We start from the raw sequence: 18,519 nt of genomic DNA, 5'->3' as shown, positions 1-18,519 counted from the left end.
CCCCTGCGCGGGGGGGTCGGACCCGCTCCGAGCCCCTCCCCGCCGCGGACCGGAGAAGAGATGCCCAACTTTCCCCTCGGTGCCCGGCGGCGCGGAGCGGGGCGCGGAGCGCGGGGCCGCGCGGGCGGCGGCGGGGCCGGAGCGCGGCGCATCGGGCAGCGGGGGGGCCCCGCGGCCGCCCCCGGCCCGGCCCCGCGCTGAGCCCCGCCGGGCGGGCGCGCCGCCGCCGCCGCCGCCCCCGGGGCCGCCCCTCGCCTCGCCGAGATGCCCGGGACGGTGCTGCTGCTCTGCCTGGCCCTCGGGCCGGTCCTGCGCGCCAGGTGAGCCCCCCACGCCCTCCCCGCCGGCCGGGACGCCCCCTCCCCGCCTCGGTTTACCCGTCGGGGCAACGGGAGGGGAGGGAGCTGAGTCGCGGCACCTCTCCCCGTGTCCCCCCACCCCACTCCGGCTTCAGTGGGGCTTTGGGCACCTCCGTGCCCCCAGCGGTTCCTTCCAGGCGGCCTCGAGGCAGGATCGGGTCCGATCGCGACAGCACCTAGTGCCTGCATGTCCTTTGCACTCCGGGCTCCCCTTGGCATGCCGGAATCGAGAGGGCATCCCGTTTTCCACGCTGCCATCACCTCGCTGGCTGAATCCTGCCGGGGGCTGAGCCCCTTCTGAGGGTGTCCAGAGCAGGACCAGAGGGAGCTCGGCACCTCCTGGGAGCTCCATCCATCACCGGGACATTTCCACGTGCAGTCGGGCAGGGTGGGAAGGAGCTTGCGTCCCCTTCCCCGTGCTCCATCCCCTGGCACCCCGAAGCCCCCGCAGGGCTTGCAGCCTGGCAGGAGGAGGGGGCAGCGCGGGCTCCTGCCTTGCTCTACAGGTTGGCCGCGGGTCCCAGCTCTGGGTGCCAGCCGGGAGCCACCCCGATGCCCCCCGTGCGCTGGGCGAGGAGGCGAGCAGAGGCAGGGGCTGGCAGGTGACACTTCTCTCCCAGGGCCAGCGGTTCGTAGCGCTTTTCTGTAAACAGCGATGAAAGGGCCCACGCACAAGGGGTTTTCAAGTTTCTTTTTCCTTTTTTTTCCTGTTTTTTTTTTTTCTTTTTTTTACAATTCCTAGCCCTGCTGATGAGTTTAATGGCTAGATGGGGAAAGAACATGTTGTCAGCAGATTGTTACCCCCAGGGCTTGGGGGAAGAGGGATTTTACTGGCTGAAGCTAATTGGCAGAATAAGCCGCCTTAAAGCCGATCAAATCCCATTACAGATGCAGTCAGGGACCGAGAGCATGAATCCTGCTACTAATGGTCTGCTCTGCCAAGGCTTCCCGACCCTGGGTGCAGGCAGAAATTCCATCGCTGCCACAGTCCTCCAGGGCTTGGCCTTCCCAGGGTCGGGGCAGCGAGAGCTGCCCCACAGCTCATGCCCTGACACCCAGGCTCTCCTGTGCATGGACACAAAGCCTCCCGGCAGTGTGGTGGTGCTGGGGGGCATTTGAGGGCTGAGAGGGGGATGGATCCATGGTGGTCCCGGTCCCTGTGCCCTACAGTCCCTGCAGTGCATTGCCACAAGCCCTGCATTTTGAGAGGGTGAGTGGTAAGCTGCAGGATCACATGGATGAGCAATTAAGTCCTGTATTCACGTACCCTTGAGCAGGAAGGCTCACCCCACATCTGGCCCAGCTTCCCTTCTGCCCAGTCCCTCATGTCTGCCTCTTCCCTGGACCCTGCTTTGCCAGGAGCAGTGGCTGTGAATGTTGGGGGGGGAGGTGGAGTGGGAAAAGAATCCTGTGAGAGAAGGAGAAAAGGAGCAAGGATCTTGTTCTGCATTCACTGCATTTTTCCTGTATGCAGTTTGTGGAGGGTGAATCTCCTCTGCCCTACACATTTTGGTAGGTGCTGGGGTGAGGAGCACGGTTCAAGTGCTATGTGTGAGAGATCTTCTCCTGGTAAAAGCAGCAAGATCCATCTCCTGGCACTGGAGCAGGCTGGATACTTTGTGCCAGGTGACTCAGCACTCCCTAGACAGTCCCCCCAGCACAGAGCCTAATTCAGTGTTTCCCAGGGCACTGCCTGGGCTGGGATCAAGGCACTCAACTTTGAACCCTGCAGGCAGGATCCCTGCACAGCATCACACCACAGGAAAGCTGGGCTTGGCAGGTGGTTGAAACTGTGCAGACTTGACCATTGGGGCTTCATGGAATGTACCGTAAAAGGAGAGGTACAAAGACGTGAAATTTTGGTAGAGGGCTGTTTAGTGAGCCCCCTGTCCTTTAATCCTCTGCCCACTTCTAATTCAGAGTAGTCTGCCTGAATGTCCCTGTGCCTACAACCCTAGGAGGCATTGGGATGGGTGACTAGAAGGACACATTAGTATGTGGTAATTAGAATTGACCACAGTGCTTTTCAACCAAGGGAAATGTTGTTCTTGCATTTTGCTGCTGTCTGTTCCTCGGGAGCAGGGGAGACTTTCAACTGTGTTTGCAGAGGGGCTGGATACAGCCCCGGGATCTGCATCTTCCCTGGGAGGCTCCTGCCTCAGGGCTTGCAAATAGTAGTGGGTGTGCATCCTAGACAAGTACCACCAGCCGTCCTACCAGGCAAGGAGCAGAAGTGCCTTCAAGGGCTCATGGCACATGTTGCTCTTCCCCTCCTCCAGCCTGACAAGGGAAACCTTGTCAGACAGCTCAGGCACTGGGGTAGGGAGCCAGCCACCAGCTCTTCAGGTGGCTTTGACCAAGAGTGTGCTGGGAAACCTCAGCAAAACAGGTGTCTGCTGGAGTAAAACAGGCTCAGGGAGGCAATGCAGAGCAATGTCCTGCTGTAACGCCACGGGTTGCCCAAGGAGGGTTGTCCAACCCCATCCATTTATGTGAGCACATCCGAGAGGACAACTCCCTGCCGTGCAAGCCTCCTGCTCTGGGCACCAGCAGGAGCTGCCACGGCCCCAATTGCATCTGTCAGACCAGGGATTTCCTCGCAAGGTCCCCAGTTCTGCCCTGCTGTCACCCCCCCAGCCCAGCTCCTGCCCACACTCTGGCTGTGTCCCATCCCCAGGGCCCCCACAGGAGGGCTGTGAGGAGGGCGTTTTGACATTTTAATAAGCAGAGGTGAGGAGAGATGGCCCTGCCTTTCCTCCTGGCTGCACAGAGACATATGAGAACTGGCTGTCCCCTGTCACCAAGCCAGTCACTTTGTGCCTGGAGATGGAGCCGCCAGGCCAGCAAGTGTTCACAGCACGCTGGGGATCACTGCAGGTCTGCACTGTGACATTTCCATTAGCAGCTGGAGGGGGGATGCACATGCCACCTTAATACCTCTCCTCTGCAACAGATCTTGGACTCTTCCCATCTCAATTTAAACTGGGGCCACCAGGAAGAAAGACTGGGGAGGAGGCAGTGGCAGGAGAGTCACACTCTTGACCAGCAAGGGCTGGTGTGTGCCTATGGGTGCACAGACAGCAAAAGTATATTTTCTCCAGAAAAAGCTGGCTTGCTTATGCTAAAATGGCTTAGTATGGTTTAGTCGACCAGGATTAGCTGCATTAGCAAAAAGCATATTTTTGGTAGTGTCACTGCATCTGTAATAGAGATATGGCTCCCTGGAAATGCTAGCCCAAGCCTTAGGATGTTAATCGGTGACACTAAATGGGGGGAAGCCAGGAGACTGAGGGCAGAGTGAGCAGCCTGGGCTTGTTCAGCCTCAAAAGGGATGTTTTGGACTCTACTTTAGCCTTATGTCTTGGAGGAGCTGCATTTTTGGCAGAGCAGTGGGACACACAGTGTTCAGTGCCAGCAGGTGACTGGGCTGACTTCAAGTAGGGTCAAGGGACCAGTGACACAAGGTTTTGGTGTATCTGTTCCCACTTTGCCAGGGACAGGCTCCATCACCCAAAACACTGACAGCAAGGGAGAGCAATCAGCATTGCTTTCCCCTGCCCTGAGCCGCGCTGTGGGCTCGTCTCCCTCTGCTTCCCGCAGGAGCGGGGCCAGCCGCACACTCCAGCTCCTCGCAGCTTTTGGGTGATCGCAGAGTGGTCCCCTGTTCCTCCTGCAACTGCTGGAGACTCGGAGCTCCTCTGCTCGGCTGCGTTTTGGAGGAAACGCTCCAGAGAGAGAGCCAGGCGAGCCCTCGCTGCCGCTGCTCGGATGGGGAAGCGCATCCTGACAGCGTTGCTTAACACTCCTTAAGCATCGTTAGAAAGTGCAGCGCAATCAGACAGGAAAGAAGGAGCTGATGTACCAACACCTAATGTGCGGCGGCAGGCAGCCAGCTGCGCCCAGCCCAGCCCTGTCGGGGGACGCATCCCGGCGCCTGCAAGCTGGGGAGATGCAAAGACTTTTAAAGTGATTGTGAAAGCACGTTTCGTCTGGGGTTTTAAAAGAGGAGCATCTGATAAATTGGCCGCAACATGTCAATTTGATGCTTCCCCCCTTCCAAGTGCCTTTGTCAGGCTGTGCCTCCCCAGGCGCTGGAGGGGGATGTGTATCCGAGATGTGTATCCGCGGTGCCTCATCGCACCTCGGAGCTGCGAGGCTCCAGCTGGGAAGTGTCAACACAGTGGCAGCTCCCGCTGCGAGAGCCTTTCTGGCGCTGGAGCAGGTGACACGCTGGCATGGCAGACGTCGAGGGGGGTGTGCCGGGCGTGGGATCGCTCGGCATCCTCTCCCACATATGGCTGTGTCATTCCGGAGACAATCTTGTGAATGAGCTGCCCAGAGCAGCGGCAGGTGGTTAGAATTTCCCGGGTGACCATGTGGACCTAATCTAATTAGACGGTTAGGAAAACTCCTTTAGGAAAAGGGAGGAGTGAGAAAGGTTTAGAGAGGGCAGATTTGAAAGGCAGTGAGAGAAGCTCTTGCTAAGTGGATCATGTCCAAAGGAGGATACAAGCTTTCGTTGCCTGGCTTGGAACTGGAAGATGGGGAAGATGGAACATCTTTAAATGGGAGCTCACGCCAAAGGCTGGGGAGGAAGGGTTGGTGAGGGCAGGCAATGGGTTGTGGCAGGTCTTGGCCTGAAGGCAGAGGAGTTTGCATAAGGCTTTAATTTCTGAGGATCTGTGCAGGGCAGATGGCTGGGTTCCTGGCATGCCAGATATACATGCTGCCTGCTTGGTAGTTTTAGGACCTCCTTTTCCCTGAAATGCTTTTATTGTCAATGCCTTGCTCCCCAAAAACACTGTTTTGTCACTGTCTTCTTCCTCAGAGGAAGCCTGCTTCAGGTGTCAGCAGCAGGCAGAGCAGCTCAGGTATTCAGGGTTAACAGGCAGCTCCAGGAGCAGGAGCTGCTGGCAGCAGAGAAGGGACAGGAATGGGATGAGCAGGAAGGCAGCGAAGAGCAGGGACTGGTTCCCACACCTCGGGGCTGAGCAGTGTGTCTCCAAAGAAAGCTGAGGAGGATGCGGAGTACCCCATGCCTGCTAGTCTTTACCACTGGTGATAAGGCCCCTGCATGTCTGGGGATCTTGAAGTAAGCAAAGGTACCAGGTGAGTTGTGTCTTAGCAGTGTGGCCGAGAGGAGATCCCTGAGCTCCTTATGCTCTGCCTTTTAGCTGCCCTGCATCCTTCTCCCTTAGTATCTCCAAAACACAGCTGTGCCCCTGCTCCCACAGAGCACCAGGGAGCTGCCACAGCCACATCTCTGTCCCTTTGTATCTCCACTCCAGGTGTGAGAGCACAGAGGAATATGATTACGATTACCTCAGCATCAATAAAACCTGGGTCCTCACCCCCAAGGCACAGGAGACTGATGCCACACAGATCCTCAACTCGCTGCTGAAGAACTATGACAACAAGCTGAGGCCCGACATTGGCAGTAAGTGTCCCCTGAGGTTCCCTGTGGCCGGGGGTGGTGACGTGGCCTGGCTGTGTCTTGTGTTTCCTGTGCTTTTGTGACTGCCGTAGTTGTGATTTTCGGGGCAGTAGAGCTGTGCTGGTCCCAGATGCTCCCCTTGTCCTCAGCCCTCTGCAAATGATCCTGGCCCCAGCTCACCCAGCCCTATTTTATTTTCTTTGCAGTCAAGCCCACGTTCATTGATGTGGATATATATGTGAACAGCATCGGGCCGGTGTCTGTCATCCAGATGGTGAGTGCTCGCGTCGCTGCAGGGTCGTGGTGTCACCACAGCTGAGTGTGGCAGGGGGCTGGCCCAGCCCTGCTGGTTGTGTTGTGCTGGCCAGATGTGGTGTGAAGGTGCTGTTGTCATGAGAAGAGGTTTCCCCTCCCTTGGGGAGAGGTGTTGTGACCCGCCGGTGGCCAAAAAGATTTAACCACTATCACTGGTTAGGACCAAAGTCCTCGAGGGCCCTCAGTGAGCTCAGCAACCTTATACCATGCTCATGAGTTCAGGGAGAAGGATGATGATGCTCTTTGATCTCCCCTGGCACTGTGTTGACAGACATCTCTGCCTGCTGGCTTTGCCATCTGCTCCCTGGGAAGTGTGTGGGCACCAGGATACTCAGGGCAAGTTGTGCCACCCTGGTTGAGCCAGGGCAGTGGTGGCAGAAGAAGGGGCAGTGTGCTTCCAGGAGGACTGAGATAGGTACCTGGAGATGCTTTCCATGGCAGTGGTCTGGTGGTGTGAAACTTGGGTGCCCAGGCCTGGCGTGTGGTGCTGGGGAAGGAGAAAGCAGAGTGCCTCAGGTCCAGTGTCTCCTCTTTGTAATGTAGCACCTTAGAGTGATACCACCAAAACTGTGACGATTTCTCCTCATGGCTCAGGACCCAGCTGTACTGGGAGCTGTGGAAACACTTAACAGAGACAGTCTTTGATCTGGAGAGCCTTCAGGCCATGCACTGGAGATCAACTGTTGATTATTTATTTTTCACAGGAAACTTACATTATTAATGTTGTTGTTGTTATTATTATTATTATTATTATTTTCCCTGAGAGGTTGGGTTTTTCTCTTTTTCAGCAAGGAAAAAAACTGACTGCTGTGAGGTTTTGAAAGACTTCTTTGGTCCACTGGGCAGTGGGGTGGAAAGGACAAAGGAGAGGTACAGCCAGGACAATTAGGCTTTTCTTGTCCCTCTCAATGCAAAACAAAGCAGAAACAAAACCAGCCCCCTTAAACTGTAAAAAAAAAAAAAGTTCCCAAGATGGGTGTGTTATTTTTAGTTTCCAAAGTACAAAATTTCCACTGAACAAACCCCTCTGGGGATGGAGGAATGGCACTGTAGCTGCAGCACCACTTCTACTCCAAAGAGCATTTTGAAGCGGCTGCTCATGAGCCACCAGATGGGCACCTGGCTGGGCGCTCGCTCACACGGCGAGGGCACCATCAGGAGGCCCAGCAGGGGCGGCCTCAAGGCTGAAAATTTCCTTGCTTTGTGCCAGTGTGCCCGGTCTCCAGAAGAACCACACCCCGAGCCGTGTGGATGTCATCCCTGGCTGCCAGCAGGTACCACGAGCTCCTCCATCCCACGTGGGTGTGTGGACATGAAGCCGTGGTGAAGGGAGAGCAGCAGTGCAGGGACGGGGTGTACTCACCTCCCCAGCCACTGCTGTGCCTGCAGGCAGAGCATGAGAGTCATGTTAGAGGTGGCTGTTCTACCTGCTTTGCACTGCCCAAGGATATGCCAAGAAAACCAGGGAAAACCACAGTGCACATCCCCCTCATTTCCTTCTCTTTCCCCCTCATCTTTACCCCTTCTCATCCCTGCTGGAAGCTCCGCTCTGCTCTCCTCGCTGTCACGGGAACACTGCATAGCCACGCAGGTGGTAGCAGTAGAGAGTGGTTTATAAAATCCAGTCTGCATCCAGAGTGCATTTTTCCTTCTAAACAGGGATACCAGGCACTGCTGCTAGGCTGGTTTCCTAAGAAACACAGCTTATGCCATGGTGATGGGTATGTGAGAACGTACGTCCATCCATCCCAATCTTTCAGTATTTTGGATCCACTGGGCTAATACCAACCATATATGGCTTCAGGTACAGGAGCTTCAGGCTGGCATCAAACATGATAGACTGTCTTTGCTGGGGACATGTCACTCCCACTTTGCCCCTTTTGACACAGCTTCTCCCAGCCTGAGAAGCTCTGCTTTCTCCCAGCTGTCAGGCCCATCCCATGTGCCTCATCTTGCCTTTTTCCCATAAGCAACCTGAGGAAATGAACATTTCCAAGGGAAGGGAATCAGAATTTGTCTCAGAGCTAGATCTCTGTTGAGCCCATGGTGACATTTGTCTCTGCCACAGATACAGAGGCTTGTGTAGGCTGGGAGGTCCACTGGAGGGGAAATGTCCCACTGATCTCTTTTAGGTGCATTGCAATGACAGTGTCTTGCGTAAATATTCCTCTCTCATGTAGACAGGCTGTGTAGAAGACAAAAGCTTAGTTCTGCTTTTGAGAAATACAACAGCATTGCTGTGGCTATTAGCTTGGACCAGCGTGGTCTGTGCATGTGAAGCTGAAGGCTCTAGGATGGCCTGGCACGCTGGTGGAATAGAAGGCTCCAGCTTCAGCAACATAGTTTGAATACTGGTCTCCAGTGATCTTCTGCTCACACCTCAAAGGGTTAATGACTTACTGCTGTCTTCATCCTGGTGATGCTCTGTCAGGGCTTGGAAACTGGCCCTGCGTCGCCGCTGCTCAACCTCCAAATGATAAATCACATCAGGATACAAAACTGATTCCGGTCCTTAAAAATGAATAGGTGATTTGAAAATGCCCTGTGCTGGGTGTGAATTCTGCATCTCCCTCATCAATCATTTGTCATAAATAACATTAACATTCAGGAGTCAGCAGAAGGTGGGCAGGTTTGGAGCGGGAAGAAATGTAAAGTGATTTCCTGGTATCTTTTGTAGACGAGAGCGGCAGTCTTGTTTCTCATTTAGGTAGCAGAGCAAATTTTACATTTTCTCCTCCCTGGGGAAAAGACCCTCTGTGTTCTGCCAGCCAAAATGTGGCAGTAACCAGAAAGGGAGCTAGAAGATGGTTAAATGATAAGAAGTGGGGCAGGGCTTGGTTGAAAGGGAATGGGCTGAGGGGGAGAGGTGGGACCATCAGGTCCCACGGCTGTTTATTCCAGTCGATACATGGACTGGGATTTCCTCGCCAGCCCCGTGAACCTGTCTTTGGGTGGGACTGGGACACGTGGTGGCTCTCAGGGTGGTGGGAAGCTGTGTTTACACCATCAGGGAAAGGATGCACTCGGCCACAAGCCCTTCCAGAGCTGCCGGCTGCTGCTGAGCACCAGCCAGCAGCCCCTCCAGCCAAATGAGTTATCACCCACAGTGCTGCAGCTTTCCAAGCTGTGTCATGGACCTGGATGCCCAATTAGGTTCCCATTAACATGGACAGTGTTTAGGTGTCCTTGGCTTATCACTAAGCTGAGCCTGGTGCAAAGCCCCACCTTGGTTCTCCGAGCATGTTTGCGGGAAGAGGTGCCGGGGAGGGCTGTGGCAACATGGACCGAAGGAGGAGGCTTTGGGTTCAAATTTTTCGCTGACTGGTTGTTTGCTGGAGGGATTTGCTCCTGGTTTTGTTTTGTAATGGCTTTATTGCTATAGATTATAGCTTTAACTGGTGTCAAGGGCACCTAGAGCTCTGGATCACCTTCCTTTAGGGATGCTTAACTCTCAGGAAATGATGCTGTAGTAGTAAAGCAGGTGCCAACTATTGGGGCTGAGTGTCTTTCAGTCCTGAGGATGTCCGTGAAGTGTCCATGAGAGCCAGCATGGGTGAGAAAGTGCTTCTGTTCTGGGCTTGGGGATGGAGCAAATCCTGCCCAGAGCTTTTCAGATTCCTCCCAGAGGTCAGAGCTCAATGTCCTTTTCTTCCTTTCTTGCCCAAAACCAAACGTGAGGCTGGAAGAGCTGGACACTGAGAACACAGCCCAAACACTGTGGTAGCCTCCTGGCCAAAGTGACCGGGGACATGCCACTCATCCAGGGACCTGCCTTGGTTACCTGCTTCAGGCATCTGGGACCAGAGGCAGTGCAGCAAGGGCTAGTTTAGATGCTGGAGATTCCTCTCTTTGTACATGTGAGGAGATGCTCTTGTGTGCCAAATTCTGTAGCAAAACATGATGACAGCTCGTCTGCTGGGGTTGTACACCACCTCAATCTCATTACTTAATGATAATAAAGATGGAAAGAGCAAAATTGGCCTCCATTATTCACCAGGGTCGGGATTCTGCTGCCTCTGAAGTGCCTGTGATTTACAGGGGTAGGGCTGAGCTCCTGTCTCAATTATTACAGCAAATTATTTTCTTATCTCTGCCTATGAGTGGGGGGCTGGAACCTGAAGAGGGTGATGTGTCCAAACACAAGTGTTGACTATTTCCCCCTTACCTCTTTAGGAAGGAGATGCTTCACATTATTGAATTCTTAGTGCTGTGCCTGGCTACATTAGTTACCATGCAACACACTAATGAAATTGAGGACGAAGAACATATTTTCCCACATCTGGAGTACTGCAGAAGTGATTTAATAGATTTGCATGTATGGTGCATTTGTGATCACACTGTGAAAAAGGGGGAGGGAGGGAAGAGGGAAATGTTTATTCGTTATCAGCTGATGAATAATTAATTTACAAACATTGTCTTGTTAAATATAAATTAAATCCTCATTTGACACACTTTATAATTTAGAAGTATAAGCCCCAGCATGAATGAAGAGAACTCCCCACTGACTGCTTTCATGTAAATCCCGAGGAGGCAGGGAGGGAGGTTTGGCTGTCAAAGTTAAAGCTGGCGAGGAGCAGTGGTTAGGAAGGGGGCTGATGTGGCAAAGCCACCCTGGGGACCTGAGGCATTTTGTCTTTGCTCATGGGGAGGCTCAGTGGGGCAGAGAGGCCGTGGCTGTCTGCACAGCCCTCTTCCAGGGGTTGCTTCTCCCCACTCAGAGCCGCGGGTGGCCGAGCTGCCGAGTGGTGGCTCTTGGAGTGAAACCCCCGTCGATGCCACATTATCAGGGTGTGCAGCGAGGCAGCAGCTGCTTGTGAACAGCTGAGCTACCCCAGCAGCAGGGGCAGAGATCCCCAAGAGAGGAGCTGGGCAAGCAGGGCTAAGCCACCCTTGCAGAGAGCCCTGAGCCAGCTGGAGGCATTGGAAGTGAAGCCACATCCCGAGGAGTGGAGGCTGTGCTTTGTTGGAAGGCAGTCGGTGTGAGAGCTGCAGGGTTACAGCCCTGGTGTCCCACTGCAAGGCTTGGGTTAATATCTTGGTTTCTCCTTAATAGACGGGGAAACCAAGACCGGTAATAATTGTCTGGCTCTGAGGAACACTTAAGTCTTGATTATACTTAGCTTTGGCTGCTCTGGAATAAGTAGGAAGGAAATGAATTGAAAATGGCACACTGCTTAAAATGCTTGACTATGTTCCTCTGGAGCACAAGATAAGCCTATAGGTAAAGCAAATTTGCTACCTCCCCCCTTCTTCCCTGATAATAATAGACTCCAGCGGTTGCACAGCACTTCTCAACTGAAAGGACTTAAAAATGCTTCACAAATCATCTGTCTAGGAGGCAATAGCCCAGATGCACCCACTTCTAGGGTAGATTGCAGTGCCTGAAGCATGCTGCAATGCTCTGCCAAGGATAGTGTGCTCTCCTTGGCCTGCCCTGTGTGCAGTGAGAGTTGGGCATCAGCATAAATCTGGTGAGGTTTCACAGGACATGCTCCTGTAATGAGCTAAGTCGGGTTTTGGTCCCCGATAAAGATGTGTATCATAGAAATTTAAAGTGCTGGGAAATGGGTATTGCTCACTGAGGGCCCCAGTGCTTTTTCAGGCTGTTATTTTCCGTGCCTGAGTGATGGCTCGGTGCCGCAGGAGCTGGTGGTGCATTTATAACGTCTTCACAAATACTCATGTGCTTGGAGAGTTCTCACAGCTCTTGATTCCTTGACGTTCAGGAATGGTCACCTGAGCCCATTCCTGTGCGTCCAAGTGCTGGGAGAGGGACTGTTCATCACGTAGATAATCGTGTTTGCACAGCAGTGAGATCAGGAACACGGGGAAGGGCAGAGGCTGTCCTGTAGCCAGTATTTGTCAGTGCCTTACGAAAAAAACCCCATGAGGCCACTGAGGAATCACACCAACCATGTGTGACTTGTGGGACAAATCATGGATTGCAACAAAAAGTCTAATGAAATAAATAAATTACTCCCATCCTGAACCCAAGAGCTTCCAGAAGGGTCAAAGTTTGCTTCCAAAACGGAAAAGGGCTGATTTATTCACTATGAATAATTCAACCAGCTCCTTTTACTATCCAGAACATACAGTAATCCCCTCCAGATATTTTCTGTGTGACATCCATGTCGGTATTTTATTTGCAGGCTGTGCAGAAAACACAAGGAGTCAGATATCAGGGAAAAGCTGGGGGTTTGCCTCGAAAACTTGGAGCTAAATAAAATATGAAAATCCGGACAGCAGCCTCCTGGGGGCAGAGAATGTGCTTTTTCCTCAGAGACATCTCTGGAGAGCAAAGCCCCAAAGTTAATTAACATCCGTGCTCGGAGGAGGCAGAATGTGGCTGCACTGAAGGGTTTTTTAACTGCAGCTTCACTCCTGGCACTCAGGTGCTTCCCACAGCCACAGCTTGGGCAGCCTCTGGCCCTCAGGCAACGTGGGATAAATCAACATTCGTAAAGAAGTAAGCAGCTCTTGTAAATTCCTTCACAGATCTGATTTCCGGCCTTCTGCTGGCAGGAATGGCTCAATCCCCCATTCATTTTGTGCCAGCCTTTGGAAAAAACTCAGATTTCTTCAGCTGGGCTGAATGCAGAGGGTGTTCTGTTTGTCCTGAACTCCTGCAGGCAGCCTGGGAAGGCTGCTTACTGTAGGTGCTTCCCAAGGAGCAGATGTGCTCACTGTACCTGACCTGAGACCATTGCAACCTGTAATTCCCCACCCTTATCCCCAGAAAACCTTCCTAACACAGTCTGGGACTGCAGCAGCTGCATCTGGTCTCCCTTTCCAGAGGTGTCTGCCAGCAATTGGGCTTCTTGTGTTAATAGGCCATGATGATTGTTTTCCAGTAACCAGGGAACTCTCCTTACTGGGACCCTGACCAGGCTGGAGGGATGTCCCGGGGCACCCTGGCAGCTACCAGCTTGCTCACAGGTTGGCAGGGCACTACAAAGGGCTTTGCCGTGATCTACAGGCTGCAGTTGCTGGATGGTGGGAATGCAGCCTTGCCCATGGCACTGGTGGGGATGTGCCTGGGAGATGTGGGCTTGGAGCTGCTGGAGCTGCATTTCACAAAGTGAAGCGTGGCTGCAGCTGGTTCCACCACAACCACAGAATTCACAGAATGAACCAGGTTGGAAACAACCTCTGAGATCATCAAGTCCAATCTTTGCCCCAACCCCACCTTGTCACCCAGAGCATGGCACTGATGCCACATCCAGGCTCTGCTTAAACACCTCCAGGGATGGTGACTTCACCCCCTCCCTGGGCAGCCCATTCCAATGTCTCATCACTCTCTCTGTAAAGAACTTCTTCCCAATGTCCAACCTAAACTTAACTCGTTGGAGGTGAGTTATGGTGGGTAAGCAGAATGAGCTTGGCCAGTTCTGCTTGGGCTTCACCCAAAATTCTGGAGTGTGGTGGAGCTGGGCACAGGGGCACTGAACCTTCACCCCCACCACCCCCTCTGCTATTGGAGCTGCTCTGCAGATCCCCAACATGTGTGCTCATGGACAGGCCTCATGTACTTCTCCATGTGTGCTCATGGACAGGCCAGGAAACACGTGTGTGATGCAGTTACTGGTCTGTGCTCTGAACCTCATTAAATTGATTCTTCCAAGTCAAAGGGAAAGCGCCGTTGTGTCAAATTTGAAAGATATAGACTCTGAGCTGTACCAATAGTTGTCACTCAGTGGGCTGAATTATTTTTAAGGCAGAGCTGATTTATGTGAACTGAAGGCTTTGGATGTCTCTGCAGGAGAGGACGGGATATTTCAGGTGTGTGAGAACCAAGTCAAAGAGCTGGTCAGAGGCCATGGTTTCTGGTCTAGGGTGAACAGCCAGCACTGAAGGGGAGGAGGCCTCATTCTCCCCTCCCTCTTGGGAAAAAGAGCCAAAATTCTTCAGCGTTTCTGAGGAAAAATGGGTTTAGGGATGATCAAAACATTTATATTTAATATCACCAGATTGTTTTGATTTGCTTTTCATATGGTGATAAATTCTGTCCTGTAAGTAAAGCATGAATATGAGTATTTGAAAATAAACGTCAAAGTGAAGTACATCAAATAGATAAGGGCAAAACAAAATATTTTGTTAGCTTACTAAAGAAAAAGAAGTTTCTGAATGAAATTGTAAGGTAGAGGTAATTCATTTTAGGTGTTGACTAGTTTAATTTATTTTCAACAAAACTTCCTTTTTTTTCCGGTAGAAATCAGTTCTGTTTATTTCCTCCATCCCCAGATGAAGCTGTCCTACCATTTCCCCTAAAAGGCTGATGTGGAATCTGCATGGTATAAATGTGTTACAAAATGGAGACCATTTCTCAGAATTCAGTGGCTGTGGGTGACCCCAGTCAATACGCTTCACAGACCTCTTCATGCCTCAGTGCTAAAGGCTGAATATTCAGACTGTTGCATCCCATCTCTGTGCACAGGAAGGATTTAATTGCCCATGATACAAATTGCAAGTGAGCAGCAGTGGAGCAGTGATACTGCCAGCCTGAGCCTTCCTGTGGCTTAGCTTCTCCTCCCTGTAACCCCTCACATCTCCTGTGTGCCTCCAGGCAGTTCCTTGGTGCCTCTGTGTCTCCAGCCTGGTGTCTTTTGTAGGAGATATGGTCTTATTTTACAGTCAGCACTGAGTGGGCAGGTGGATTCCGCAGCCATTTCCCACCAACTCCCAAAGCAGCAGCTCCTCAAAGCCCCAGAGGAATCATGCTGACTGTAGGGGGCACTGGAGGTGGGGGAATTTGTGGGTTTGGTCTCTGACCTGCCAGGAATGGCTCTAACCCTCTGCTCAACAGGAGAATTGCCAGAGGTGACAATGGGTCCTCCCAGGCAGCGGCACAGGGGATGTGTGAACCAAAACACATCTGGAGTGTGGGTGATGGAACACCTTGTCTCCTTGTGGCTGGGGAACTCGGGAGGTTAGAGCAGGGACTCTGCAAATGTTGGAAACCTTGTTTCTGACAGTTCCCCTGGATCTGCTTCTCTCTCCCTCCAGCCTTGCCAGTGTACCTGTGACACCTCCCACACCTCACCTGTGGCTCTTTGTCATTCTCCTTACACAGACAGCCAAAGCCACCTTAGCAGTGGAAAGAGGACAAGGAGAGGATGTGAAGCAGCAGGGTAGAGAAGTGGGAAAAACTTGTGGGAGTTAGGTTGGTTGTTCCTACAGCCACAGGGGGGAAGGAGGGTGAAGTTAGGATAATAACTGGCTGATCTTCTCTTCGTTTTGTCCTTGAAAAGAAAAGCTGAAGGCAGAGAAACCTGTGATATATTCAAGACAACCATTTCCTTTCATGATCTGGCAGTGTCAGACTGACAGACCTGCCCAGAGCTTGCAGCCTTAGTTTGTCAGAGGAATCTGCACCTTGTGAGAAGGGGCAATGAACTCCAGTTCTCCCCAACACAAAAAAGAGCCACAGTGGTGACATGGCTTGGAGCAGATTGCCAGAGGGATTGGCAGAGTAAATCTCACCAGGAGGTGTGGGAAGGAAGGGTCTCTGCAGAGAAAGAGGGGGATGGAAGGAGCTCTGGGAATGGGGATGTCAGTTTGCATTTCAAGGGGAGTGAGCCTTTGTGTGGAGCCAAGCTCCCTTCCTGGTGCTTGTGGCTCTGGGTGCAGCTTCCTGTGGAACTGGCTGCAAGCTTCAGTCCAGTTCTGCAGCAGTGAGGCCAAGGGCTGCTTAGATACTGCTCCTCTCTCACTGGATCAGCAAGAGGGGGGGATGAAAATACCTCAGTGTTGCTGCAATGACAAAAAGGCAAACACAAGTCCAAGTGCTGGGATTTGGTAAGGAACAGCAGAGGATGTACTGCCCAGATCCTGGGAACTCTGGGCTAAGCTTAAGAGCCAAAAGTGTTTGGTTTCTTTCTGTGTTTGATTCTGGGAGACACAAGCTCTGTCAGTGTATTCCTTATACCACTGTGTAGAAAACTGAGCCTTCATCCCTTTCACCACTCCCCAGGGATGTCCTAAAGCCATCCAGGGGAGCTGAGGAAGGTAGAGTGGTTGTGTTTTAAAGGAGGCATCTGCAGCAGGCAGAGTCTCTACGAAACAGTTGGGAGCTGGAAAAAAAAAGGCTGGGAATACTAGACTCTCATTTCTGAGGAGAGTCTTTTGCAGCCAGCAGGTGCCATGGGAAGTGAGCAGCCCACAGGAGCAGAGTTTGGCAGGTCCTGCTTGTCCAGTGGCTGGACAAGCAAATGACCTCCACACTTGGCCTGAGGTGTGGATGTCTGCCTGGACAGGAGAATCAGCTGGCCTGGTAACTCTTCTGTAACTGCACTCCAGCTTGTTTTGCCCTTTGAATACCCAGCAGGGGAGGCAGAAAGAAATTGTTTTTTCCCTGTAAACTGGTTAGTCTTCTCCCAGTTGTTTTCCTTTCCTTAGCCCGGTGCTCCCTTGAAATCTCATCAGGGCTGGGCTTTGATTTTGTGGTGGCTTGAAAAGAAGAACTCCGAAAGGAAAAACAAAATGAAGCTGGGAGAAGGAGCTACATCAAGAAGTGGCAGGGCAGGAAGAGAGAGCTGGCGAGAACAGCAAGGGGGCATGAGAGACAACATGAAACAGGTTTCCTTGAAAGAGTCGGTGGAGCAGAGCACATTGTTCCCATCTCCTCCTTCATCTGGGGCCAAGGGAGAACAGGGTCAGGAATGAGGATCTCTGCAGAGGGGACAAACCCCTCCCTTTTTGTGAAAGCAGAACTTTCTCTTATCTTGAGGATGAGGATTAGAAAGGGATTTGTACAGGCATACGGTGTTTTTCCTTCTGGCCAGCACAGGCATTTCCATACAATGGATGACATCCCAGGGACTTGCCTGCACTGCACTTTCTCAGACCTGTTTTTGTGGGAGGAGGACAGAGTAGCATCAGGGTTTGGGAGGAGAGCCTCTCTCTTAGGTACCACCTCCACCCTAGGGAAGAGGCAGTGAGGCTGCAGTGTCCAGCTCCAGAACTAAATAGGATCCTGCAGGCAGCCTCGTGGGAATAGAGCAACCTGGGACAGTGAGTTTGTAAGGCCAGAGAGACAGGGCAAGGAGCATGTCCAGGCTGGAGGAACAGAAGATATTTCCAGGCAAAAGTAGGCTCTGTGGAGACAAGCTGACCATCCCAGACAGCCCAGGAGTGTTTGGGACTGGACATCTTGGGAAATCCATGGGACCTCCTACCTTCCTTTGCCTGGTCCAGAGGAGCAGCACCAGCTGCTTTCCCAGTCTAATATTGCCCATCCCAGTGTTTCATTTTAATCACAGTGGGTGGCATGGGAATGGGAAGTGCAATTAAAAGAATTCCAGCTTCTCATCTGCATCTTGTCAAGCCATCCTGGAGGAGTGATCTTGGGGAGTTAATTGTATGCAGTGAGAAGGTTTGTCTTCCAGCCCTTTCAAAGGAAATTCTTCCTTGTCTCGTCAAACACCCCATGAGCCTAAAGGACAAACAAACAAGAGCACCTGTCCAAAGTGCTAAGCATTCTCTTCCAGTTATCCTATGAGCTTCTGTCCTCACGTCTTCTCTTCCCCCACCTCCTTCCTTCTTCCTTCAGTCCCAACATCATGGGGAACATTTAAGCATTTAGCAGTGAGGTGTGATGTGCAAACAAGGCTTTGGACAAGTGTGGCTTTGCTCTGCAAGCACCCCAGGCATCTTCTGGAGCTCGTGGTAATTGGGCTGCATCTTTGCTTGCATTAGAAGGTGCTTACACGTGGCTTTGCACCCATGTCCTCTCCTGAGAGTGGACAAAAAAACCCAGGCTAAATGGAGGCTCCTTCCCCGTGGTGCCTTTCATAATACTTCATTCAAGTGTTCAGTACCTTCCCCTTTAATTAATTCTGCCCCATCATCATATAGCATCCCGTGTCCACATCTCTGCCTTTTCAGTAATAGCCTCATCAAGGACAGTGCAGACAGACTGTGCTTCTATAAACCAGAGGCTGGCTGATGTCATGTCTCGACTCAAGGACTTTCCTTGATCCTTGGGTAGTGACTGTTAACAGATGCTGGAACACACACATCTGGGTCGTGTGCCCCTCGGGCTCACGGTGAGAGACTCCATGTGCCAGCCCATGTTCCCATGGAACGGGCACCACAGCAATCAACAGCCACCTTGGGGTTGTGTGGGAGGAGATAACATCTCTGAAATAGAGGACGTGGTGGCACAAGGGAACATCTCAGAAGAGAGGGTTTGAGGGGAAAGAGTGTCTTGGATGGTTGGCTGTCATGAGTATAAAAACCTGCCTTTTAGATGTCCTCACTTGCACCTTCACAGGATCAGGCACGAGCAGGGGTGTGTGGGAAGGGGCAGGTAGAGATCTCAGAAACCAGCAGAGTTTCAAAAGCCCTGCCCAGTTCCCATCTGCAGAGTCCAAGGGCGAGCGAGCTGGGATTGGGGAGTTTGCAATGGACAGA

The 18,519-nt window shown here is 52.3% G+C and overlaps 1 protein-coding gene across 1 annotated transcript in view; it reads left to right on the top strand.

Moving 5' to 3' along the window:
• Window positions 1–250: 250 nt before the first annotated feature.
• GABRE (gamma-aminobutyric acid type A receptor epsilon subunit) overlaps window positions 251–18,519 on the top strand; it is a 36,003-nt gene continuing 17,734 nt past the window's right edge. The window contains exons 1-3 of the mRNA XM_017819333.1: window positions 251–320; window positions 5,648–5,796; window positions 6,000–6,067. Coding sequence (XP_017674822.1) covers window positions 265–320; window positions 5,648–5,796; window positions 6,000–6,067 — 273 coding nt within the window. The 5' untranslated portion in view covers window positions 251–264. The remainder of the gene's footprint in view (window positions 321–5,647; window positions 5,797–5,999; window positions 6,068–18,519) is intronic.

This window comes from Lepidothrix coronata, unplaced genomic scaffold (genome assembly GCF_001604755.1).
Source record: "Lepidothrix coronata isolate B3197 unplaced genomic scaffold, Lepidothrix_coronata-1.0 Scaffold73, whole genome shotgun sequence".
NCBI classification, from domain to species: Eukaryota; Metazoa; Chordata; class Aves; order Passeriformes; family Pipridae; genus Lepidothrix; species Lepidothrix coronata.
This window is presented reverse-complemented; position numbering and strand designations above follow the sequence as displayed.